We start from the raw sequence: 26,416 nt of genomic DNA, 5'->3' as shown, positions 1-26,416 counted from the left end.
GGGTGCTCGCCCTAAGAGTGCGTTTACACGGGCAATTATCGCGCACAATTTTTGTGCGTCGTCAGATGCCCAGATATCGCATGGGTAAAGAACCCGTTATCTGCAATGATGCATTTACATGGGCAAAATTGCAGCATGTCCTATTTTTCATCAATTTTGTTCAAGAATCGCCCATTCTTCCCTGTGGGAGGAGGAATAAAATTGCGTCATACATGCAAGCATGATGCGGTAAGCATTTTCTCCCATAGGGAATAATGGGCAGTTTTCACGTGCAGCAATGCGAGTAATATGCAATATTCTCGCAAAACGCATTTCACTGGCATACAAATTGCGGGCTTCTTAATGCAATATTGGTCCGAGTTTCTTTGACCGACATCGCTCGTGTAAGCGCATCCTAACCTAAAGAAAATTCACAGACCGCAAAATCTAATCTGGCTTAGGCCAAATGCCCACGGACGGGTTATCACTGCGGACACCCGCCGCGAATTCCGCAGCGATAACCCGTCCGTGGGCATTTGGCCTAAATCAAGACGGGTTATCGCTGCGGAATTCGTGGTCAGACACCCACCGCGAATTCCGCAGCAATGTCCGTCCACAGACATGCTGTGGTAAACGATTTCCCCCCTGCCCACGAGTGGAAATCAACTGCGATTTTCCGCTCGCAGGGGAGAATCGCAGCACGTTCTATTTTGTGCGGAAAATCGCACGGACGACTTCCATTGCAGTTAATGGATGGAGTCCGTCCTCTGATAATTCTGCTGTGAGCACTGCAAACATATCGCGGGAATCCACATCACACCCCAGCCACGGCGTGTCATGCGCTGCTAAGACTCTCGCGGCTTTTCTGGACAGGCGAGTATTGGGTCCCTGTGTAGCGCCGAGTCTGATTCAGCTGCCATATTTCGCAGTCGGATTCTGACCCTGCCGTGGGCATGAGGCCTTAATCCTGCTGAAAGCTGAGGGTTTGTTACAATGTATCCTGTGTAGACAATCCTCCGTGAGATAAACAGCCTGAGCTCCAGACTGATCCACATTACCTGCACTGATACATTGTAACAAACTGTTGGGACAGGAGAGAGCTGTTAGGTGGAGGTTCCCACCAATATCACCCGTAGCACGTTGTAACGTTTCGACAGCAGTAGCCCCGCATTGCACCCCCCTCCACTCACTTCAATAGTATCGCCAAAGATGGCCGAGCTTGGTAACAGTAAGCAGAGATCTTGAAAATTGTGAGGCATAGAAACACAAAGTATATCAGAAAGTTGCAGAATGTTACAATTTAGGTTTTGTTTAGATTTCTGTTCTTCTATCTAGACCGTCATAGCAAATCAGAAACCCTGCATTAAACAGATCTGGCCTACGGCGGAACCAACTGGCGCTGGATGGATCCCATTCACTGGAATTGGGTCCTTCCAGCTTCTGCTATGCAGCCCAGCATTCTCCCAGACTAAATGTCACAACATGCTGCGCTTTCGTCTGGGGGTTTTGGACAGATCTGCATCGCAGGTCCCTAACGGAGCCTTTGATGCAGATGTGAATGCAGCCTTACAATGAAAATCCCATTTAAAGGGGTTTTGTCATTAAAAAAAAATCTATACTTACCTATTCCTCCCCAGGCAGCCTTCTCACTGCATCTTCACCTCACTGATCTTCTGGCTTCTCCAGTCCCCCAGGTCACGTCCCCTCCAGACTGGAGGAGCCAGGAGAAGATTGGTGAGGAGCAGATGTGGTGAGAAGACTGACAGGGGAGGAATAGGTAAGTATTGATTTTTTTTTCTAATGACAAAACCCCTTTAAACTTCAATTCAAGTATATAGCAACTTTAACATGATCTTAGAGGAGCAACATAGTATGTTAGACCGAAAAAAGACATCCAGTGGAGCCTGTTACCCCCCAATGTTGATCCAGAGGAAGACCAAAAAACCCTAATGAGGTAGAGCACAAACATAGGGGAAAAAGTCCTTCCCGACTCCAATCTGACAATCAAAATAATCCCTGGAAATTATTTGTGGTCGCCTTACAGACCACAACAATCTAAAATCTGGTCATTCCAGACCTCCATCAATAGGACCGCCTGCACACGGCCGGGTCAGATTCCGCATGTGGGATCCCGCAGCGGAATCTGACCCTTTGCCCGGCCAGCGACCCCACATACCTGTCCGCAGTCTTCATAATCAGCGCTGCAGATGTGCCAGCCTGCGCACATGCGCATACTGATTATGACGCGGATCACACGAATTTTCCGCAATGATGATTGTGCAAGGACCATGGAGCGGACGGCTTCCATTGTCTTCAATGGAAGCCGTCCACACGGAAACTGCACAGAATCACAGCATGTTGTGATTTCTCCTCCGTGAGCGTAAAATCGCAATTGATTTCCGCTCGTGTGGAGGAAATCACCTTTTGCTATAGCATGCTATGGGTGGTATTTGCTGTGGAATCCGGAGGCGGCCACTCGCTGCAGATATTCCAGTGTAAATCCACCCGTATGCAGGCTGCCATGCCAGAGAGAAGAACGCCTACAACTTTGATGAGCACCAAGGGAGATAGAGGCTGCTGTGCATTGCATGCTGGAAACACTGCCTCAACATCTGCCTCAATGCAACCCAGCAGAACTTCATCTTCATAGGCTCTAGCAGGTGGATAACAACTCTTCTCCCGAGTCCCCATGGTCATGCCAGATCTCCTTCACTAGGGGGGATCTATCACATAACCACAAATACAAAAGATCAATTATTCCAATAGCAAAAATGACCCCTCTGTGCGCAAAGAGGTCGACAATGTATCAATATGTCCAAGATAAAAAGATAGCTACAAAGCTGGAGCCCAAAACGCGTTGCCCCTCATTGTACAGCACCACATGCAAACACCACAGCTCAGACTGATACATGATCCCCGATATTTGCATCATCTACTAGACACAGGTGATACACGGAGACCCATCAGCTCTTAGTCAATAGTTCTATCAGGAGTGAAGGAGTTAATGTCTCAGCTTCTGATACGGACCCAGGAATTATTATACACGCAGAACGCGGCGTGAAGAGGTTCTGTGAAGAGCGCAATGAATGTGTGTAGGTGCCTGATGGAGTCAGACACCTGATAGAAGGACAGACGGCCCGCCTCGTAGTCCAGGTAGATGCCGAGTCTTTTCACCGCTGTGTCTGGGAACAAAGGGTTAATCTTTGAGTCGTGTATGGCCGAGTGTGTTTTATCCGACATTCGCAGACACCAAGATTTTTTATTGTAACCAGTCACGGCCCGGTCTCCTTTTCTCTCAATACTTGGGTAGGCCAATCCCACCATCCAGTAGCCGGATTCGCTGGTCTCCACCTCCCAGTAATTTTGTCCAGACGTGAATATCTTGGTGCTTAATATGTGGTAATTCACAAACCTTTCTGGGGTCTTGGGTCGGCACTGCTTAGTCTCTGACCAGGAAGCCGTTTTCAAGTCCCGGGAGACTGCTACGTAGTCTCCGGCTGTGTTGACATCCAATAGTATAGTTGAGGCCACCTTCATGTTGAAACCTCGTTTGGCTTTCAGACCGCTTACGATGTCCGTTAAAGTGGTATGAAGTATCACTGAGATCAGACCTTCATCCAGATCACACACGGCCTGGACTTTTTTGTCGTCTCTCTTCCTGTCCTCATGTTCTCCATCCTCAACAACGTAACAGCTGGCAGCATCCGACTCCCGTCCTTGCAAGACGGTCAACGGGTCACTGATGTTGCACAGTTCTTCGATGCACTGCATCTTCTTGGTCAACTCATCCTTCTCCATCTCCAGTTGTTGGATGAGATCGGTCACATGAAGAGATACCTGCTCCTCTTGACTGGTGACCTCATTCAAGACCTTCTTCTCCAAAACCTCCAACTCTTCCCGAATCTCCTTGAACAAGAGGGTGACCCTCTCGGTTATAGCGGTCGCCTTCTCGTTCACTTTTTGCCGATGCTCCTGTAAACTTTGTACTCTCTTTTCGGTCTCCTCTCTCTTCGAAGTCAGTTTCTCCATCACAAGCCTCAGTTTCTCCTTCTTTTTCTTGGAAGCTTCGTAGAGAAGAGCCACTTGATGACCCCGATGTTCTCCGAAGGCACAACAGGACACACAGATGCATGCAGCATCCTGGGAACAGTAGTACTCCAGTAATTTCTTATGGATGGAACATTTTCTGTTTTCCAAAGAGGTCGTTGGCTCGGTCAGTGTGTGCTCCACCAGCTTGCTGTGCGCTCGTAGGTGGATATCACACAGGGAAGTCTCACATTGCAGACATGTCTTAACTGCGGGCACAGGACAATGCACACAATAGGTACAAAAGATCCCCGCTTGCTCCTGCAGCGGCTTGGAGGACAAGAAGCATTCCACTATATTGCATAGTTTCAGGTTCTTCTGCACTGCGGGACGGCTTGGATATTCGGCTCTGCATTCCGGACAGCTGTAGATTCCTGCTTCTTCCTGGGTATCCAGGACACGGTTGATGCAAACCTGGCAGAAGTTGTGGCCACAGTTCAGCATAGCGGGATCTGTATAAATGCTCAGGCAGATGGAGCAGTTCAGCTCCTCTTTAAGCTCAGTAGAAGCCATGTTTTAGGAGTCGCTTCAAGATAGAAAGCAGATGGGACTTTGCAGGTCTCCTCTTGACACTGTGCAGACCCCTTTGAAAGCTAGGAGTCCTCCAATGCTCCCCCCGGGCACATGTAAGCTGTACTGCAGAACACAACTAGACCTCATCTGACCACACTCCAGCAGTCGTGAGCCCCCAATAGCAACGCCTCTCTCACACTACATTGCCAGAAAGTGCAAAGTGAGCTCTGATTGGCCGGTGTGTTGGTAAGCAGAAGAAAACTCTGAGACAAGAAGGAAACTTCACTTATCTGAGACATTGGGGGCTTAAAGGGCCACTAACCCTAAACTCTACAACTTATAGCAGTGTTATATGATATGAGGCACACATATGATAGAAATGTCTCTGCAAGGAGGATTGCTGACTCACTCCATTAACGAATGCTAGTCAGTCTAAAGTGGCTGATCACAGGGAATAATAGAATAATCAAGCATCCTACAGATCTGTGAAAACAGAGAACAAAACATTATATTCTTCTGTCCTAAAGCCAAGCTCTTCCCAGCTTGAAATGGCCAATCACGTTGAATAATAGACATTCGGGCTAAATTTATGAAACTATGTAAAAAAAAAACTGTTATTTTTGGCCCATAAATATCCAATCACAGCACAGATTTCATTTCTTAACCTGCTGTGGCAAAATGAAAGCTGCGCTGTGATTGGTTGCAATAGGCAAAAGCATAGTTTTTCTTTCACAATTTCATATATCTGCTCTATGGTTCACACATCCTACTTTCAGCCTCCCCCTGTCCGAAAAAGGCTGATAACAGATAACAGTAGGTTGGATGACATGGGATAACAATCATCAGGATAGTCGCTCAATGTAAGCGATATTTGTAAACTCGGCCACGAACAGGGTGACAAGCGAGAATTTTTTTTACTAATCGCTTTGTTTTGGCTTATCTAAAAGTAGTCGCTGGTTGATTAATTATCGTCTGGTGTAAACAGCCAATCGGTATCTTGCAATGGCTAGCCAATAACAACTTTGTAGGGAGGTGTGCTAAATTGGGGTGAGACTTTTTTTTTACTTTTTACCCTCCCATTTAATACTCTTTGGTTTAAGAAAACACGTAAATACATAACGCGGCCTCTCATAGTAGCGAGTGGTCGTGCGCACATATTTATGTGCGGTTAGTGGACTCGGCAAGTGCGTGTTGGGGAGGAGTTGAGATTGCAAATACCCGCCTGACAAAGAACCTCACGAACTGTAACTAGTTGGCGAACGGTATTACGGCCCATGTAAATGCTCACAACAATTCGCGAAGCGCGTGAACAACAACCGCTCTGTGTAGAAGCGTACTAACAACAGGCGTTTCTACACGTTAGCGACTATTCAGACGACAGTTGTCCTGTGTGTAATGCCACCACGATACAATCATACTCTATTTGCACGTGTTTGTGCTTACGCAAAATTTGCATGCGCAATATGCAGAGAAGCCATGGATATCAATGTGTTCGTTCACATACATGTATTTCCAGCGCATTTTGGTTCTGCGAAATAACGCAGAATGCTCTATTTTCCTGCACGCCAAAAGTCCCCATAGAAGTCAATGGGAATGCGGAAATACGCACAAAATATGCTAGGAGATGGTCGAAATGCGGCGTAATTGCGCATAAAAAAAGAACACATCTGGAAGTCGTTAGACAATCCATTTTAATCTGTATTTTTTGTGGCCTCATGCATTGAAAAATTATAGTAAAATACGCCGATGTGCGCACAAACAAGCATTGTTCCTTTCGCTAAAACGCAGTGCTCACACACACGCAAATACGTGTACACCTAACGGAGAACAATAAATGATATTCACCTGCCCTACAGGCAACTTCTTTCCAGTTTGAAATAGCTGATAAAAGGGAGCAGCAGAGTGTAACCGAATATCCTACTCTTAGGCTACTTTGACCCGAGCATGAATCACACGCCAGTGTTATGCGTTGCGAGATGCACAAAACTTCCATGAATGACGCATCGCTGTAAGGAAAAAAATTGTTTTGTGTCCTATTTCTTCGTGTTCCCCGGAACGCATCGCCCGTTTATTTCAATGGCACCTTAAATACATCACAAAGCTCTCGCACGCCGTGCGATGTGAAATTTTGCGCAAGGGAATGGAATTTCACGGAAGCGATTAGAGGCGTTTTTGCCTGAAGAACGCAATAGTGCGCCTGTGTGAAGCCAACCTTATTGATGGATGATACCAGAGTGAAAAGATTGCGCTCACCTGTCGCACAGCCTCTTGCCAGTATTGGATGATAACAGTGAACAATAGCTTGTACTACAGTAATCATCTCTCCAGCCTCCAATAGGGTCCTTTTACATGGAGCAATTCGCCAATTCCACCAATCAATGAATGGGAGTTCATCTGCCTGCCCTTTACACATTAACCCTTTCCAATCCACTGTCTGACGTCTGAAGACATTATGATTTAAGGCTGTACAGCTTCGATGTTGGAAGACGTCCGTCGGTGTTTTCTTACTGTATATTGCCAGCCTCTCTGCTGTCGGAGCCTATCCAATGTGTCACCTCATGCAGTACTGGCTTTAGCCAGCATATAGCGCCATTGTATAACAGCAAAAAAAGAGTAAGCCCCCCTAGGAAAACCAGAATACAAATTGGATTGGAAAGGGTTAAGGGGTAAATGGTCATTCATATGCTTGCTTGTCCCCAGAGAGTTTCATCATTGTCAACAGCGCCTCCTTAGTTAGCATAGAGGAATGTGCCGCAGACAACAATGAAACTGTGTTCCACATAAAGGGTTCTTTCACACGACCGCTGCGATTTTCGGCCGCCCGAAACACGGCCGAAAATCTCATGAACAAGAGGCAGCCACGACCAAGTCACAGTCGCATCTGTTTTCTCACCCATTTAAACGGCCTGGGTGTGGCGTGTATATGCCACAGCCTAGAATACCATCGGCTGGAGGGAGAGAGTTCAGCTCAGCTATACTCCCTCCCCCTCTCCGCTCCTAGCCGCCTGCTGGCAAAGGTAGGGGGAGGGAGCTTAGCAGAGCTAGTGTGCTAAACTTCCTCCCCTCCCCAGCCTATGGGAGCTGCCAGCAAGGGGAGTGGGAGGAATTTTAGCAACGCGAGCCGCTGCTAAACTCCCACCCCCTCCCCGACGGCTCTCATAGGAGTTTGTGGGAACGGCACGCGTATTCCCACAAAAGATAGGACAAGACCTACCTATATGCTCCGTATGCGCTATTTTTCCAGCCGGCTGATTTTATGTACTGTAAAATTGCCCATCTGAACTAATGATTGGAATCCGATGGTTGTGATTTTCAGACGGTGTTTAATTGCGGCAAAATCGCCACAATAAAACGCTTGTGTGAAATTAGCCAAAAGAGGTAATCACATGACGAGCGAGCATTTGCTTGTTCATTGGGTGATTGGAGGCACATTGATAGGTGGATTATTGGCCAATCATTTATGCCAGATAATTGACCCCCATAAAAGGTCCGATAAGGGTACATGCACACAGACGGTATTCCTGTTCGATTTTCAGACCAAAACTAGGACAGACATCGCACTTCTAAGTAACTAAATTGCTGCATGTCCTATTTTTGTCCAATTCTCAGACGAAAGTAGGCTGTCCATATATGGCGTCCGGTACATCGGACAGCACAGAACAGAGCTCTATCTTGCACAGGGTACAACTACTACCCTGTTTCCCTGAAAATAAGACATACCCTAAAAATAAGACATGGCATGATTTGCCTGAATTTTTGAGGATGCAAAATGATTTTTTAGGCTTTTTGAGGATGCTTGAAATATAAGCCCTACTCCAAAGTTAAGCCCTGCTAACAGTTAATTAAAAAAGTCAATTTAAATAGTGTCCAGGCAGGTATACATGTAAAAAAGTTAAACCTTTTTGAACAAAAATTAATATAAGACACTGTCTTATTTTCGGGGAAACACGGTAACAGAATAAACTACCCTGCGCGCTGAAGGACGACCAGGGCAAGATGGAAATTCTTTATTGAGATGCAGGCAACGCGTTTCTGTCCCGGACCGAACACTTAGGGCTTATTCACACAAATGCATTTACGCTGCACATTGTGTGAGCAAAATTTGCATGCGCCATATGCAGTGAATGGAACCCTTCGTGGATTTTGTGTGCGTATTTCATTCGGGGGAAAAATACGCAGCATGTTTTATGTTCGTGCATATTGCGTGCAACAATAGCACCCATTAAACGTAATTGCTGTTAGGTTTGTGGGTTCTGTGGGTTTCCCAGAGCACGCTGCTGCAGGTGGGGTTGATTTGGCTGGCTGATGGTGTGGCTTTCTCCAGCCAGCCAATCACCACTGGCCTGCTGCACTTAAATACCAGCCCCTCTCACTCAGAGCTCTTTCACATGGGCATTGCGATTTTTGGTCATCACATCGTGGCCAAAATTTGCATGAATAAGAGAAAGCCACAACCAAGTCGCAGCTAAATCTTGAGTTTTCTCGCCCATCACGCGGTTGGGAATTCCGTCGGCAGCGGGGAGAGAGTTTAGCAATGCTAAACTCTCTCCCCCTCCCTTTGCCGGCTGATCGTTGCAATAGAAGCTCCCATAGAAGGCTGTAGGAGCTGCCAGCAAAGGGAGGGGGAGGGAGTTTAGCAGCACGAGCCGCTACTAAAGTTCCTCCCACTCCCCCTGCCGGCAGCTCCCATAGGCTTCTATGTAAGCTGCCGGCTGATCGCCAAAAGACCTATCTTTTCTAGCTGTGCATAAAAGCGGACAGCTGGAATCCACAGCGTATGTGCTATCTTTTCTGGCCAGCCGATTCTACGTGCCGGAAAATCGCACATCTGAACGAATGCATTGGAATCCAATACTTCAGGTGGTCGCAATTTTCAGCCATCGTTCTATCGCGGCACAATGGCCACGATAAAATGTGAATAAGGCCTCAGTCTGAAGTGTTTCTCCCACCTTCCCTGAGGACGGTCTGGACACCTGCAGTCCCCATTTGCATGTTATGTGGACCACTTCTTCCCTTCCCTTTGACAGGTTCGGCCTCCAAATATCCGATGTCATGAGTGTGTCAGATGGGTGATTCCTGACACTGTTCCATTTTGGTCAGTTCGGTGTATGACTCTCTTTTCTCTTAGTGTGAGGACACTTGGGTTAGCTATTGCTAAATATCAGCATGCATAAGTTCTGAGTATCTGTTGAGTTAAGATGTCTTGTTAGAGTAGGAATCCGCAGACAACGAGGACCCTTGTCGTTGGCTCATGAGCTTAAGTATCTTAGCCAAAATGCCAATACCTCGTACATACTTTAGCTATCCCATCTGCTTATGCGTGTTGGTATTCTAGGTAAGTGTTTTGGTGGTTGCCAGTCGTTGGATGTCTGCTCACAAGTCCCATTTGCAGTTCTGTTAGTTGTGATGTTCATTCCCCTAGCCCAATCTTTTTCTAGCCAGCCCTTATTTAAGTTGTGCTCGGGTAGGCCATTTTCCCCACAGCCTGCCCGAATGCAACAATTACCCATTGAAAGCAATAGTAGCATGCTTGTGTGTTTTTTGGCAGATACACAGGGCACACACGTGCAAAAAATACTGTAAAATATGCTGTTTCATGTCAAAACTGCCTTGCATCACTTCGGGGAAAAAGCGATCCTGACAGCCGCGGCGGAGGATCGCAGAGTTTCTCCCACTGCTTTTAACGGAAGACCTCATGATGCTGCCGCCGGCCTCACTGAGAACAATGGGGCTGCGATGCAAGAGCACGCAGAAAGATAGAACATGCTGCAATTTGTTTGGCGCCATACAGGAAAACATTGCTCAACTCGCGCGCTTTTCATGCCAGTGTGAAGGCAGCCTAAGTGTTTTCTTCACTCTGTTGTATTAATGGCCAGAAAAGGTGTCGGGCCGGCACAGAAACACATTTCCTGCATCAAAATAAAGAATTGTTCTCCATCCTTTGCTGGTCCTACTTCAGCGCGCCTGGTTTTCTTCTAAAACAAAATTTTCCTTTGTTGCTCCTAGCAACCAATCACAGAGCAGCTTTCATTTTACCTCAGCAGTATAAGAAATGAAAGCTGCGCTGTGATTGGTTGCTATTTCTTATACTGCTGAGGTAAAATGAAAGCTGCGCTGTGATTGGTTGCTATGGGCAACAAAGGCAGATTTTGTTTTAGACTGTGTGGTGTCGGGGCACTTTTCCATGGCCCACCCTATGGCGTCACCCTAGTGCCCAAATAATACTGCCATACAGAACCTAAATAGTACTTTTACCAGAGTTCCCAAATCCTGCAGCACATAACACCCCCACACACACTGCCCAAATATCACCATAGCGACCAGCTTCGATAACAAAGCCCTGACGGTGCCCAGATAGCTCTGCCATATAATATCTAAATACTTAACACTAGAAATCCCCTCATTTACTCTATCCCACCATTCCAGTACAGAGCGAGTTAATAAAAATCTGCAGAGCCCCCTCCCCTTCCCACAGGATGGATTCGCCCCCTCTCAGCCTCTACTCAAATTACACCAGCCACGAAAGCGTTAACCTGTCGGGACCGGCCCGTATAACGCAATCACACTGCTTGCCCCCGACCGTACCACTCTGCAGCTGAATAGGGGTGGAGACATAATGAAGTAATTTGTTATTTTCGTCCATATGGAGCGTCTGGAAAAACTGAGACATTACTATCTAGTGAGACTCTTCTTGTAGATGTAGTCTGCGTCGGACAAAGGATTTGGGAAAGGAAAATACCCGTAGGAAGGTTTTGGGTTCCCCCATTCCTGGAAGGAATAGTGGCGCCCTGTGTGCAGGCAGCAGAGCCTCTTCATTCTGGCTGGGAGTGTGGGAGGTAAGCAGCTGCTTGTAAGATCATCATTATCTGGACGTATTAAGTCTATTGATTAGTATTATCATTATATTTATCATTCTAATACACTGTAGGGGGCGCTCTGCTGACTCTTCCTTGCAAGTAGCCTGCATGGTGACCGCTACTTTAAGCACAGTGTTGGAATCAGGCTTCCTTTTTCTAATTCCTGTACCAGGTGCTGCGTTTCGCATCATGCAACCATTTCTTTACACCCCCTCCCTTGTGTTCAGGACTATCCCGGGTGCATAGGATTGTCATTGACCCCGGTGGCGCTCTATCGATGCGTTATAATAATGCTGTTATAGAGCGTGATTGAACTTGACTTTATTGGCTACGAGAAAGTTTGACAATTCTCGTTGCACGACCCGAGCCATAAACAATTCTTGTACTACCAGAGCAGTAAACACTATCACTTTTTTTTTACTGTATCAACCTATTCTGTTACATCGCTACATATTGTTACATTTGTATCAGCATGTTGATGTTGTTTGTGTTGGGCGCTGGCAGCATCTACTATAGGAATCCTCATGGATGTGAGGTTGGGTGAAGAGTTGCTTGCTAGTGTGTGTCTCATCCTGACCTTGGCCGCTCGTCATCTGCGAGTTCTTCCAGCGGCACGCTTAGGCTGGCGTTACACGTAGCGTAGACGCTGTGGAATATTCATAGTGGAATTTGCTGTGGAAGTTCTGCAGCATTTGCACCACACGCCGTGCGGAGGCGACTTCTATCATCTTCACGCGCGGCGGAAAATTTCTGCAGCGGTTATGCCAAACCATAACGAATTCTAAATCCGCACTTGGCTATTTATGCAGCAGGTTTCATGCAAGGGTTAAAATCTACAGCAGATCCGCCGCCATATCTGCACCATGTAGGTGCACCTTTGGCCCCTCTGGTTTTCCTGCTACGGGTTTTCCCGTCTTGGAAAGCCCACTGCAGATACAATCTGCGTGTAGTCGGCCGTATTCACACAACCGTACATGCGCAGCTATTGTAGCTGCGTCCAAAACTCGTGACCATCTGAAGCATTGGCTTCCAATGTATTCATACAGATGAGCGACTCGTGGGCACATAGAAAAATCGTGCCGGAAAGCATCGGCCACCGATTTTATATGCAGCGTCAGAAAATAGGTCTTGCCCTATCTTTGGCCGAGATACACTGGAGGCTCCCATAGACTTCTATGGGAGCTGGGGGAAAAAGGGGAGGGAGTTTAGCTGCGACCAGCGCTGGGAAAAGATGACGACTGCCTCTATTTAAGCATTAGTAGTCATTCCGAGGATTTCTGACAACCGAGGGATTTTTTTTACCATCATGCTGCAGCCCGCGTGAATGGCCGATAATATGCTAATTAAGATTGGGACTTGATTGCGGCTATTCTTTATTCATGCTTTTTTTTTTTGCATGTTTATTACACAGCGAATAGAACATGTGTAAATATCCAGGAAGCCTGCGTATTTATGCATGAAATCAACAGTGTATTTCAGCCTATGAATACGCTGCGTATTCACCGACCGAAATACGCATACGCCCATATGAATGCACCCTACATTTCCTAAAGGGATACTCCACTATATCTTCCCTACCCCTAGGTAAGGTTACGCTCTAACCTAAACTAGTAATCCTCATTATATGATGTCCTCCTGTCATATGAGTCGGGCAGCCAACCTTTGCTTTGAGTTGGCTCTTGCATGACTACTGAAGGGTATCCAGACTGTCCTCTTCCCTGTAGTAGCCGTAGTCGCAGACCATGTTGCATTGCACTGTTTGTTTTTTTTTATTGCGCCCCCTGTAGTCCATTTCATGGTAAAACTGGCTCCAACCTATCATGGCTTGGAAAGCTCTTTAACTAAATTCTAGTCCTTCTAGGGCATGTATGGTGCTCATATTTGGTATGTTTTATACTTGCCCATCTCCCCGTTCCCGCGTTGTCAACCAGCTTCCATAGAGAATAGTGTGTGCACACGCACAGCCTGCAGAGATGAGTTTCTTACATTTTTGGGGGCCACTCTGTCTTAGACCCTTTGTATCTTCCAATAGGTTTTTCCAAAAAAGGACCTAAACAACTCTTCCTGAAGCCGAGTCGGTTACTTGCTCTGGTCACTAGATGATTCTTGTTGGAAACGAGCCCTACCAGCTGTATTATCCAACATTCGGGGAACGTTTGGTCATCTTTATTACACATCCCCGATGCTTACTACTTGCAGTTGACACTTTGATCTGCAGTAGAGCATTTTTCACGCCTGGTCATCCCGCCTCTGTGGGAGATATCTGTCAATGAGATCACCCAATAGTAGTATCTGACGTCTGGGGACTCTTGGTTGAATGCTTATGTTTGATCTTTTTGGACTTTCTTGGAGATATCTCCCCCTGCCGTACTGATGTAACTGTGTTAATTGGGTAATCGATGCAGAATGCTGGGCAGTGATTCGTCTATGGTTAATGTGGCCAGGGATATTTTGGAAGATCCAATAAGTTTTGGTGGCATCTGGTGATGACTGGTTGTACTATGGTGGGCCACAGGCCTTAAGTAGGTTCTTTACTAGAGATGAGCGAGCGTACTCGGAAAAGCACTACTCGCTCGAGTAATTTGCTTTATCCGAGTATCGCTGTGCTCGTCCCTGAAGATTCGGGTGCCGCTGCGGCTGACAGGTGAGTCGCAGGGGAGAGCGGGCGGGAGAGAGGGAGAGAAAGATCTCCCCTAGGTTCCTCCCCGCTCTCCCCTGCAGCTCCCCGCTCCGTGCCGCCACCCGAATCTTCAGGGACGAGCACAGCGATACTCGGATAAAGCAAATTACTCGAGCGAGTAGTGCTTTTCCGAGTACGCTCGCTCATCTCTATTCTTTACTTTGGACAACCCCTCGGACCCCCAGTGATCATCTGTGATCTGTCTAAAGTCTTGGCAGTAAGGGTGATTTTATGCAGGACGACTGTCGGAGAATCAGCACCCAAAGGCCATCGTGATCTTGGCCGAAACGTCGCTGTAGAATGCCAGTCTTTTAACAATAAAGATTGGGAGGTTATTTTAACCCGACTCTGTATGCTTTCTGGATGAAGGATCCCATTTACTTGCTGCCTCTCCTGGTGGATGTTTGGAGAATCAGCACCCAATGACTGTCCCAGCAGTAACCGGAGGCGGTAAGTGCCAAGATCTCTCCCAGCCACCCATCTCCATTCACAATAAACAGTCATTCATAGATGAACTACTGTTTGTTTAAACCGGCCGACAGTCACTCAATTTTAGGTGACCTGATAACCGAGCGATTAGGACAAGAGAGCGAGTCTTGCTTACTAGCACTGTGAGGTCTCAGGTCTCTTGACCAACTTCTTGGGCAGCTGTCAGCCAGTGTAAAAGTACTCCAAGGGCTCGTTCACACAGGCATATGTCATTGATTTGCATTGGGTAATTCAAAACACGCGTGTGTAAAAAAAAAAAAAAACACAGCATGTCCTATTTTGTCCCTATCGTAGACCAAAACCACCAATTAAAGTGTATGCGATTACGGAAGTTATGGAGTTACATGCACGTTCACTCATGTTGATAGACAGTGGTTAAAATAAAAACAGTGACATCAAATTTGACTTTTTGCGTTGGTTTTTGCCTTGTTTGCACGTGTGAAAAAAATGCAGTGAATACACATGCAAATATGTATAAGCGCATATATGCGTAATAAATACACTGCATAAATGAGCCCTAAGTATTCCATTTTCCTGCAGTGCCCCCGCAGGAGAAACGAAGCATTACAGTGTGTCTATTCATACCAATTGAGGGATATCCACATCAAATTCTGCAGCATCTCCGTGTCCAAAACGGTGTCAAAATCCGCACCATTGGCAGCCTGTAGAGAGTGGGGTGGTGCTGGTCAGGTGATGCCACTTCCACTGCACTGACAGCTCAAAGACTTCAGAGGTGAGGGGAGCGCCGTCAAATTAAAATTTTGACTCCCTTTTCGATGCGGAAATGCTACAAAATTTGCCACCACTTAGAATCCATGAAAAGTTGAGTGACGGCCTCTATCGGCGCAGTAATGGCAGCCAGTAGGGGATTCACCCAGATAACTCTGAAAGAGAATACAAGGCCCCCTCGTTCTCGGGGGCTATAAGACCTCATAACCCCCTTAAGGCTTCACACAATACGACTCCGTGGCTTTAAATCTGATTCTGTCCTCAGCGCAGAGGCGTCCTGCATCCAGGGCCAGCGGAATGGAAATAAATGACGTCCGTTAGGCCCTGGAGCCCGTTATTGGCATTGATCGAGGGGAACACCCACAGGCTAAACCTGCACTTAGTTTGATTTTCATGGTTTTTGTGAAAAGCTGCAAATCTATTTCATTCCTACAGTACATGGAGTGATACAATAGACAACAATGTGAACAGATGTAGTGGAGCTGAGGCTGTCATGTTACACAAATCATGGGGGTGGTGAGATGTGTTCTGTGCAGTCAACTGATTCTGTTCTGACAGCTACCACTGTGTACAAAAGGAACAGCTTGGTGACAAGTTCAGCTCTGCTACATCTGTGTATAGACTCTGGGCTTTGTATATACAGGTTGCATGCTATATGCTGCCATTGTATGCCGTAGAACATTTCTATTTGGTGTGATAGAGGACAATTATAGCCCCGAGACATGAAAACTGCTGCCTGGTTATTTCAGGATCAGCTCATTCCATATCCCTGACGCAAGTAACTGTGACCCAACACCAAATGTATTATACTGCCATATCTGTATAATGTATATGGTCACAATCCTGTTATTATGAAGAATTAATCTACATACGGTGCTAAGGAAGACAATCTTTAGATATTTTTATCCATCAGGGCAGTGGTCTAGCACTTATATTCTTGTACATAGGGAAGCAGTACTATAGTAGTTATATTCTTGTACATAAGGGGGCAGTATTATAGTAGTTATATTCTTGTACATAGGGGGCAGTATTATAGTAGTTATATTCTTGTACATAGGGGGGCAGTATTATAGTAGTTATATTCTTGTACATAGGGGGCAGTATTATTGTAGTTATATTCTTGTACATAGGAGACGGTATTATAGTAGTTATATTCTTGTACATAGGGGGCAGTATTATAGTAGTTATATTCTTGTACATAGGAGGCGGTATTATAGTAGTTATATTCTTGTACATAGGAGGCAGTATTATAGTAGTTATATTCTTGCACATAGGAGCAGTGTTATAGTAGTTATATTCTTGTACATAGGGGACAGTATTATAGTAGTTATATTCTTGTACATAGGAGGCAGTATTATAGTAGTTATATTCTTGTACATAGGGGCAGTTATTATAGCAGTTATATTCTTGTACATAAGGGGGCAGTATTATAGTAGTTATATTCTTGTACATAAGGGGGCAGTATTATAGTAGTTATATTCTTGTACATAGGAGACGGTATTATAGTAGTTATATTCTTGTACATAGGGGGCAGTATTATAGTAGTTATATTCTTGTACATAGGGGCGGTATTCTAGTAGTCATATTCTTGTACATAGGGGCGGTATTCTAGTAGTCATATTCTTGTACATAGGGGCGGTATTCTAGTAGTCATATTCTTGTACATAGGGGGCGGTATTCTAGTAGTCATATTCTTGTACATAGGGGGCGGTATTATAGTAGTCATATTCTTGTACATAGGGGGCAGTATTATAGTAGTTATATTCTTGTACATAGGAGGCGGTATTATAGTAGTTATATTCTTGTACATAGGAGGCGGTATTATAGTAGTGATATTCTTGTACATAGGAGGCGGTATTATAGTAGTTATATTCTTGTACATAGGAGGCAGTATTATAGTAGTTATATTCTTGCACATAGGAGCAGTGTTATAGTAGTTATATTCTTGTACATAGGGGACAGTATTATAGTAGTTATATTCTTGTACATAGGAGGCAGTATTATAGTAGTTATATTCTTGTACATAGGGGCAGTTATTATAGCAGTTATATTCTTGTACATAAGGGGGCAGTATTATAGTAGTTATATTCTTGTACATAAGGGGGCAGTATTATAGTAGTTATATTCTTGTACATAGGAGACGGTATTATAGTAGTTATATTCTTGTACATAGGGGGCAGTATTATAGTAGTTATATTCTTGTACATAGGGGCGGTATTCTAGTAGTCATATTCTTGTACATAGGGGCGGTATTCTAGTAGTCATATTCTTGTACATAGGGGGCGGTATTCTAGTAGTCATATTCTTGTACATAGGGGGCGGTATTATAGTAGTCATATTCTTGTACATAGGGGGCGGTATTATAGTAGTCATATTTTTGTACATAGGGGGCGGTATTTTAGTAGTTGTATTCTTGTTACATAGGGGGCAGTATGATAGCTGTTATGTTCTTGTACATAGGGGGCAGTATGATAGCTGTTATGTTCTTGTACATGGGGGGGCAGTCATATGGTGGCTATAGTCTTGTACGTGGCGCGGCAGCCATATGGTGGCTATGTATAGTTATGTAATCAGTAGGATTGTAGTAAATATATTTTTAGCAGTAATTTCTAGTAAATAACATGGGGAAGTGGTCAGTTTGCTGTCATGAATACTAATAATTCCTGCTTAGTGATGATGATCTATAATTAAAGTTTCTCTTTATCTTCAGATATGACAGCTGATCTTCGCAAAAGGAAAAAAGACACTGAATTAAAGAATGCTGCACACCAAGAAACTGTGGACAAAGAGAAAGTCAAGAAAGAAAAAAGTTATTTTTGCTTAAAGTGCTTTAGGTGGACAATGATCCTTGCATTGCTCATGGTCACAGTGATTGGAGTTCGGTTATACCGTGATAATGAACTGGTGAAGCGCCAGGAGGCAGCTCTGCGGACTCTGGGTATTGAGGGTCTCCTTCTCTTCTCTTCACTTGATGCTGACCACGATATGTACATTAGTCCTGAAGAGTTCAGACCTATTGCCGAAAAATTTACAGGGATTACCCCGGCATTTGACTATGAAGAAGAGGACAGCTTGGATCCCAACGGGGAGACGTTAACTGTCACTGCACGGCTTCAACCTATGCTTATGGAGACCATGACTAAGAGTAAAGATGGGTTCCTAGGAATCACCAATAGTGCTCTTTCGGGATTAAGAAACTGGACAACACCAGCAGTGCCCAATACTGTGTTTTTTGCCCGTCAGTTCAAAGCCTTCCTCCCACCAAAAAATAAAGTTGATCTTGGAGATACTTGGTGGATTATTCCCAGTGAACTCAATATCTTCACTGGTTACTTACCTAATAATAGACTTTACCCTCCACCTCCAAAAGGGAAAGAAGTCCTCATCCACAAACTTTTATCTATGTTTCACCCTCGTCCATTCGTTAAGACCAGGTTTGCACCACAAGGTTCGGTGGCTTGTATCCGAGCAGTCAGTAACTTCTACTATGATATTGCGTTTCGGATCCATGCAGAGTTCCAGCTTAATGAGCCACCTAATTTCCCTTTTTGGTTTTCTCCTGGTCAGTTCACCGGCCATATTGTCCTCTCCAAGGATACTTCCCACGTTAGATACTTCAAGCTGTTTGTCCCAAATAATCGGACTCTAAATGTTGACATGGAATGGTTGTATGGAGCAAGTGAAAGCAGCAACATGGAGGTGGACATTGGATACCTGCCCCAGATGGAATTGGAGTCATTAGGTCCGTCCATCCCTTCAGTAATCTATGATGAAAGTGGAAATGTCATTGATAGTCAGAATTCTGATGGAGAACCCTTAGAGTTTGTATTTGAGGAGATAACCTGGGAGTCTGAGATAAGCTGGGAAGAGGCTGTCAAAAAACTTGAAGTTACCATGTACCCTTTTAAGAAGGTTTCATATTTTCCTTTCACTGAAGCATTTGATAGAGCGTATGTTGAAAAGAAACTTGTGCACTCAGTCTTACTTTGGGGTGCATTGGATGATCAGTCCTGCTGAGGTTCGGGGCGAACTCTCCGGGAGACTGTCCTGGAGAGTTTGCCCGTTCTTGCTTTGCTCAACGAGAGCTTCATCAGTAGTTGGTCACTGGTGAAAGAACTTGAGGAGCTTCAAAGCAACAAAGAAAATAATTCATATGCAACTTATGCTTCCCTCCACCTGGAAAAATATAACTTCCCTGTGGAGATGATGATCTGTCTTCCAAATGGAACCATCGTGCACCATATTAATGCTAATTACTTTCTTGATATCACTTCCGTGAAGCCAGAAGAAGTGGACTCTAGTCTGTTTAGTTTCTCTGATGGTTTAGAAGATGTTTCCACCTCCACATATGTCAAATTTTTGAAAGAAGGTTTGGAGAAAGCAAGACCATATTTAGACTCCTAAGTGTACCCTCCCAATATGTGTTTTGTTTTTTTTTGTTTTTGTTTTTGCGTTTTTGTAATTATTTTTTGGTTACATTGTCTTTTATTGTTAGGTCACAACCAATATATCGGTTTGATATTGCACTGAGTCTTACATCCAATTATAGTATTATACAAATATGTTCTTCTATTTCATGGGTATTACTCTACAGATGCAAAATTTACAGCTCCACGGCCGCATGTGATGTTTTGTGTGGGCACTTATGCCTATTTAAGGCCTAAGGAGGTCATGCATAAGTACTGTAAGTCAAGTGGTCCATTACAGAGGTATTTCTCCATGAGACAATTATGGCATATCCCGTGGATATGCCATAAATGTCTCACCTGCACCATAACGAGTATGTGTGCAGCCAACTACAGTTCATTCCCTGCCCAGATGTAGAGGCTGGTGGCCATCTCACCAGATGGGACAGGGGTTAGATCACCCCCATTCCTGACATAGGTGAGAATTGCATCTATCATACCTGTATGGCTTATCCAATTTATGGTATATTCTGTAGATATGCCACTAAAGTGATCCTCCGGTTTTGGGACAAAATTTTATCCCAGGATCGGAGAGGGACAGTAGTATGTTACCTACGTTTGTTCATCTCTGCCATATGTCTGATTTACCAGTTTCAGGTCCCATTTGAGGCTCTCCAAGATGGCCAACGCAATCTTCAGACTTCCTAATGCCCATAGTGCTTTGGTATCTCGCCCATTTTTAAGTCTGCTAGGTGGTTATTGGCTCACGGGAAAGGGTATATATTTTTTACAGCTATCTGATGCTGGTAGTAAATACCAGTGATTATACCATAATATGGAGTTAATATCTAGTCTGTACATTTTTTTAAAGTCTTTTGGGGTTTTTTCAACCCTCTGTGAACTATGCATCAACGAAAACGTAATTTATCATTCTGCTTCTGTGTTTTGTATGTGCTGATGTTTTTGTATCATACAGCAGTGAAGAAAGATAATTTTTGACCTTGTACTGGACATGCTGTGCTACATGACGGTTTAACCCCAAATTTACTATAAATGGGTTAGGCTTGAATTTTATTTTGTGCAGCTCCCATTCAGGGAGAAGAAATGTTTCTGTCTCTCTTGCTGTTTTTTTTTCCTACAAATTCTACAACATTTTATATTTTTGTAAGTGATGCCTGGAGGTGGGACAAGTGTTGTCCCATTATATGGTCGTAGTATGTGAGGTCTTTTAGTGACTGTGGTACATGGGTTAGGCGATGACAGAACTTGGAGGTAACTTCACCTATATTATAATGAATTGTGCTGGAGGTGTTGTAGAAGGTGTAGCAAAACCACTAGAAATATTTAGTTTTAAGCCATGTTATGTCCCGCCCATGAGGAGTTCATACAGTTTGTTTAACAGTTCAGGGGTGCCGCTGAATTTGGGATTCAAAAATAAGTAGTTCACTAACTTCTCACATGGAACCCATTGATTTTGAAAGATGATAACCCAATGTGATGGAAGGGATCCCAAGTTCCTCCCATTGCTTCAACATAGGAGAAGAGGCAGTGTAAAAGAGACACTCCCATTAATGGTCACCTCCCAGTTCTGTAACCATGTATGAGCAAGTCACCTGTGACTCTGTTAACCCCGCCATCTATGTACCATCACATCTTAATGTTAATCACGTGTTACAAGTGCATTGTGCGAATATATGGATATGGTTACTAAGTATTGCTATGCAGAGAGAGGATCTGTCCCAATGATAGGATGGGTCCAGAATTTTTTTTACACATATATATTTAGACAGTTTCACTATTTTTCTATTTCTTTATGCCAATTGTAACTATGTGTTTTAGAATTTTATGATTTTAGAACTTTTCAAATACACTGCTAATCCAGAAGGTTTAGGGGGTGTTCACACATCGCAGATTTGTTGCATAATTTCAGCTGTGGAATGCATACTGAAATTATACAGCAAAAGTACAGTACAGTGTAAGTGAATGAGGTTTTAACAAATCCCATTCAATCACAGAGCTCCAAATCCGCAGCAGATTCAAGTCATGCTGTGGATTTTCAAATTCTCTGTAGCTGTCATAGAAAAGCAGCAGATTTTTGGCAACATATTCCATTCATTGCAAGGCATTGAGTGAAATCTGCAGGGAAAATCTGGACCGAAATCCACATCCAAGTCATGCGCTAATTTTATTGCTGGCTTTGGTGTGGATTTAGTAAGGGAAAACTTCTGCGATGTCTGCACATTCCTTTTAGGGTACACCTAATTTAGATTTAATTGTAACTAAGAGAACTGGGCAGAATATTAGGGGGTGCTGAAAAGTTTTTGGCCTTCACCACAAACAATTGACATATAGAACTATGACATTTCAGTTATTCTTCATTGTCACTTCAGACTGCTGAGTGTCAACTTCTTCAACCCATCCAGATAGAATTCACTTTGTTGCGTGGTAAACCAGGCATCAGCTGCTGCAATTGTGTTAGAAAAAGAAATTTAGACAAATTTGGTTTCCTTAAGGTGTTCCTTCGAGTTAGTAAAACAGATGATGATGATCTCAAAGCCCAAGTCAGCCAGTTTGCTCTAGGTGATGGCTACTGTGTTGGATGAGGCATTGTCATGCAAGAACATGACACCTCGGATCAACTTTCGAAGTCTTTAAGACTTCAGTACTTCCTTCAGTTTGTCCAGAAGTGTTGTGAAATACAGTACACCGCTGTGATAGTAGACTTCTTTGAGAGGTAGTCCACAAGCAATATCCCATCTTTGTCCCTGAAGACAGACGCCATCGCCTTAGGTGACTTCTTCTGCACTCTTTTTTGGACACAGGAAACCACTGTGTCTCCATTCTTTTGACTTAGGGTCATATGTAAAAATTCACGTCTCATCCATCGTCACCAGTTGAGACAGGAAAGCCTCAGCATCCTGCCGAAAATGTTGCAGAATTCCCCATAAAACGTGTACTCAGACGCTTTTGATCCACTGACAAACATTTTGTGACCCACTTGCCAGACACCTTCCTCGTGTCCAGATGATCATGAATTATAGACCCAACTCTTTCTCTGTAAATGTTCAGAGCCTCGGCTGTCGTCTTAGCAGAAATTTGATGGTCTTCCAGAATCGTATTGTGGATGGCATCTATGGTTTCTGGACCGGCCACCAATAGGAGGTCTCCCAGAATAGTCTTTATTGCTGGTGTAAAAGTCGTCGGTTTTAAATTTGGCAACCCAATTTTTCACAGCAGAGTAGGAAGGGCACTCGTCACCTACATTTGCACCATGTCACAGTGAATGTTTTTAGCTGACATCCCTTTCAGAAACAGGAACTTCATCAGTGCTCTGCTCTCCTTCGCAGTGAAATCTGCCGTAGACGTTGTCTTCAAACCTTCATAGCATAAGAACGGCACATGAGATCAAGCCAAGATTTGTCCAAAGTCTTGCAAAGATTGAGCTTAGAAATTATATAACTTTCATTGACTTGAAAACAAATTTACAAAGTAACCTAGCATGCTAGGCTGGAAAAAGACAAATGTCCATCCAGTTCAGCCAGCCCCCCCCATCCCCCACCCACCTGTTGATCCAGAGGAAGACAAAAAAAACAGTGAAGCAAAAGCCAATTTACTCTCATTCGGAGGAAAAAAATTCCTTCCCAACTACATAATGGCAAATAAATGAAGATGGCAAAGCCAATGACTTATCGGCACCCCCTTGTTTACGGTGAAATCCTTTTTCATGTGGCATCTGATAGTCCAGAAATTCAGAGTGTAGAGAACTGACAATGCAGGTTATTTGACAATTTAGCACCTGCTGGGTCCATTTGATGCCAGTTTAAACTAATTTTTAAAAAATCCCAGGTGGTGATATCCATGTATGTATCACATATATTACAATTATGAAGACCGTATACAATATTTTGTGTTTTATTAAGTTTGGTTTTTTTTTTAGAATATATTTTTTTGAATAATTTTATCTATACACAACTTCTTTTTTGTGTTCAGGGGCGATAAAATATGTTATCAGCCAATTTATGTGGCGAAGAAGCTGAGTTTAATTGGAATCAATAGTTTGACTCAAATATCCGTACCACTTATGAAGTATATCTCTGCGGCGGAGAGCGCTGATGCTGATAATTGCCAATCAGGCCTTAGTCAGACGGGCGTTTTTTGCCGCGATTTGCGGATCGCATGACGGATGCGCATCCGCAAATCGCGTGACCGGTGCGCGCAAGTCGCCCGCAAATCGCCCGAAAATCTGCTCCTAGCCGCGTTTCATTAGAAACGGGCCGGAGCTGTCCAGCGCATTGCATTCAATGGAGACGGCAATACAGCCGTCTCCATTGAAAGCAATGCGCTGCGGGCGAGCCCGGGATGAATTGTCGGTAAGGGCTTAAATATATAAGCCCTTACCTGCAATCCATCCTAAAATGTGTTAAAATAAAAAAAAATTGCATTCTCACCTTCTGCCTGCAGCTCCGGGCAGCCGTCCTGCAGTGAGTGAAGGGGGTGTGAGTCAGACCTGCCCCCTGATTGGCTCAGCGCTGAGCCAATCAGAGGCATGCCTCACTCACACCCATTCATGAATTCATGAATGGATGTGAGTCAGACCTGCCCCTGATTGGCTCAGCGCTGAGAGGCAGCAGTCACTCACCCATTCATGAATTCATGAATGGGTGTGTGAGTGAAACCGGCCTCTGATTGGTCAGGCTGTGACCAATCAGAGCAGATCATTCAGCAGGCGGGGATTTTAAAGCCCCGCCGGCTGAATAGTGCCGAGAAGCAGTTCAGGAGAACTGACAGCGGCTGCGGCTGGACTCCGGCTGCAGCGGAAAGGTGAGTATACAATTTTTTTTTATTTTAGCATGAATTGCAGGGAAGGGTTTATATATTTAACCCCTTCCCGACAATTAACCCCGCGCACGCCGGCAGCCCATTGCTTTCAATGGAGCGGCTGTGTTGCCGCTCCATTGAATTCAATGGGCAAACATCGTTCTTCTCTGCCACAGCTGTTACAGCTGTGGCAGAGAAGAATGATTTGTCTTCTATATGTTCTCAATGGGGTCGGCGCTGCTGCCGCCGGCCCCATTGAGCGCATATACAGAAGCGAACAGGAATCGCAGATCGCAGATAGGTGCGATCTGCGATTTTTTGTTCTATAATTTTTCGGACGAGCGCATAAAAAGCGCTCATGTGTCCGATACCATTGCGAAGCAATGGTTTAAAAAAATCGCCGGACGCATGCGCATGCGCAAATCGCGGCAAAAAACGCCCGTCTGACTAAGCCCTAAGTCTGCATTTCCTTTTTCACTGTGTAAAATAAAATAGGAAATTTGGTTGTCGTGACCAACAGGGTCACATTATCTCCAAAATGGCTTTTGTTTATGAAGCCTATTATACAAAATCTTATTTAACACTTTTTCCCTCTAATGTTATCATACCCAACATAGAGGATCACTATTCACTTCGCCACTTTTTAGGACACACCAGAAATAATAATGGTGCCGAATATTTATGCAAATGCCTTGTTTTAAGGTGGACCCCCATGAGAAAAGCCATGAGTGACTCATCTCTGCCAATATAATGTATAGCCATGAACCGTTCCTTTTAATAAGGGGGTGGTCATATGCAAATTTACATAAGAGGTATTTTTGTCCTATTTTGGGTTTATTTAGCAGAAAGGGACTGAGACTTAAAATGTCTCACAATTTAGCATTACAGTAGTGGTAAACAAGGTTAAAGGAAGAAAGATTTCTCAAAGTCCATTTTATGTCTAGATATCTGTCCTTTTAAGAATACATAAAGGAAGTTGTATAAGATGAAACTATTAAAAGCACATAATACAGCTAATAAGAGGCCTCATTTCTTAAAAAAATAATGGTGTATGGGGGAGGGGCTGTACATAGCTGCCAATCAGTTCACAGATCATTAGACGCTGGAGAAAAATAAAACTCTGATTGGCTTGTAAGGATAGCTCCTCCCCTTTATACCTGCACTGGTTTTTATGCTCAAGGCCTAGTGTTTTTGTATGTTTTTATATTGCAGCAGACTGGATGGATTGTATGACATTTCCTGAAGCTTCTGTTCTTTTTGACGGTCTAATCCGAAAGTGACTCTGTTGCCGGGTTGGGCCTGAATACTGTTGACAGTCAGTATTTAGGAAATCAAAAATGATGTATCTTTTCTGCTAATTGTTTTTACATTTTTGTAATCTTTTTGTTTTCGGTTTCTTCTGATTTGAAGGTTTATTTTTTTATAACTTGCATTAATTAATAAAAATATTTGTGTTTTTCATGTCATTTTTTTATTTGTGTATTTCTGCCTATCCTATTCACATACATGTGCATAGAGAAGACAGAGCCCTTTAGCACAATTGATAACTAGGTCTCTTCTGTGTGTTGGTGGATACTTCACTTACCCCCCTCACCCTATTTGGGATGAAGAATGTGTAATCCTTGTTTACCCCACACCTGATTCTCATTGATTGGTGGAGGCCTCCACCATTCTCTGGTTCCTACTCTATTTGCCAATATTGAAGTGGGACAGCCCTGTTCAGGTTCCCGCCAACCATTATGAAAATCCTGAGTGGGGCCCACCTAGCTTTGGTGCCCCATGGTAGCTCTACAGGCTGCCTTTTGCTGAGACCATCTACTAAGGTAACCATTCCACGGATTTAACTCTTTTTATAGTAA

The 26,416-nt window shown here is 44.2% G+C and overlaps 2 protein-coding genes across 3 annotated transcripts; one reads left to right on the top strand and one right to left on the bottom strand.

Annotated features, from left to right (window-relative positions):
* Positions 1 to 524: 524 nt before the first annotated feature.
* On the bottom strand, positions 525 to 4,725 carry LOC136586708 (E3 ubiquitin/ISG15 ligase TRIM25-like). The gene has a single exon (XM_066584879.1). It carries the CDS (start codon positions 4,576 to 4,578, stop codon positions 2,989 to 2,991), a length of 1,590 nt encoding a protein of 529 aa, XP_066440976.1. The 5' UTR covers positions 4,579 to 4,725; the 3' UTR covers positions 525 to 2,988.
* A 6,625-nt stretch (positions 4,726 to 11,350) lies between these two features.
* Positions 11,351 to 26,023, top strand: SELENON (selenoprotein N). Of its 2 annotated transcripts, none has more exons than XM_066585546.1 (3): positions 11,351 to 11,414; positions 18,044 to 23,872; positions 25,017 to 26,023. In XM_066585546.1, exon 2 carries the CDS (start codon positions 18,046 to 18,048, stop codon positions 19,735 to 19,737), a length of 1,692 nt encoding a protein of 563 aa, XP_066441643.1. In that variant the 5' UTR covers positions 11,351 to 11,414; positions 18,044 to 18,045; the 3' UTR covers positions 19,738 to 23,872; positions 25,017 to 26,023. The 2 variants fall into 2 exon arrangements, with proteins under 2 accessions (XP_066441643.1, XP_066441644.1); XM_066585547.1 differs by lacking the exon at positions 11,351 to 11,414 and adding an exon at positions 15,317 to 15,337.
* The last annotated feature ends 393 nt before the right edge of the window (positions 26,024 to 26,416 follow it).

Source organism: Eleutherodactylus coqui, chromosome 12 (genome assembly GCF_035609145.1).
Source record: "Eleutherodactylus coqui strain aEleCoq1 chromosome 12, aEleCoq1.hap1, whole genome shotgun sequence".
Taxonomy (NCBI): Eukaryota; Metazoa; Chordata; class Amphibia; order Anura; family Eleutherodactylidae; genus Eleutherodactylus; species Eleutherodactylus coqui.
The sequence above is the reverse complement of the archived record's forward strand: the minus strand, read 5'-3'. Positions and strand labels throughout refer to the sequence as shown.

Excerpts from the sequence above, each read along its gene's own strand:
- LOC136586708 (XM_066584879.1), bottom strand. The coding sequence starts at position 4,578 with ATGGCTTCTACTGAGCTTAAAGAGGAGCTGAACTGCTCCATCTGCCTG.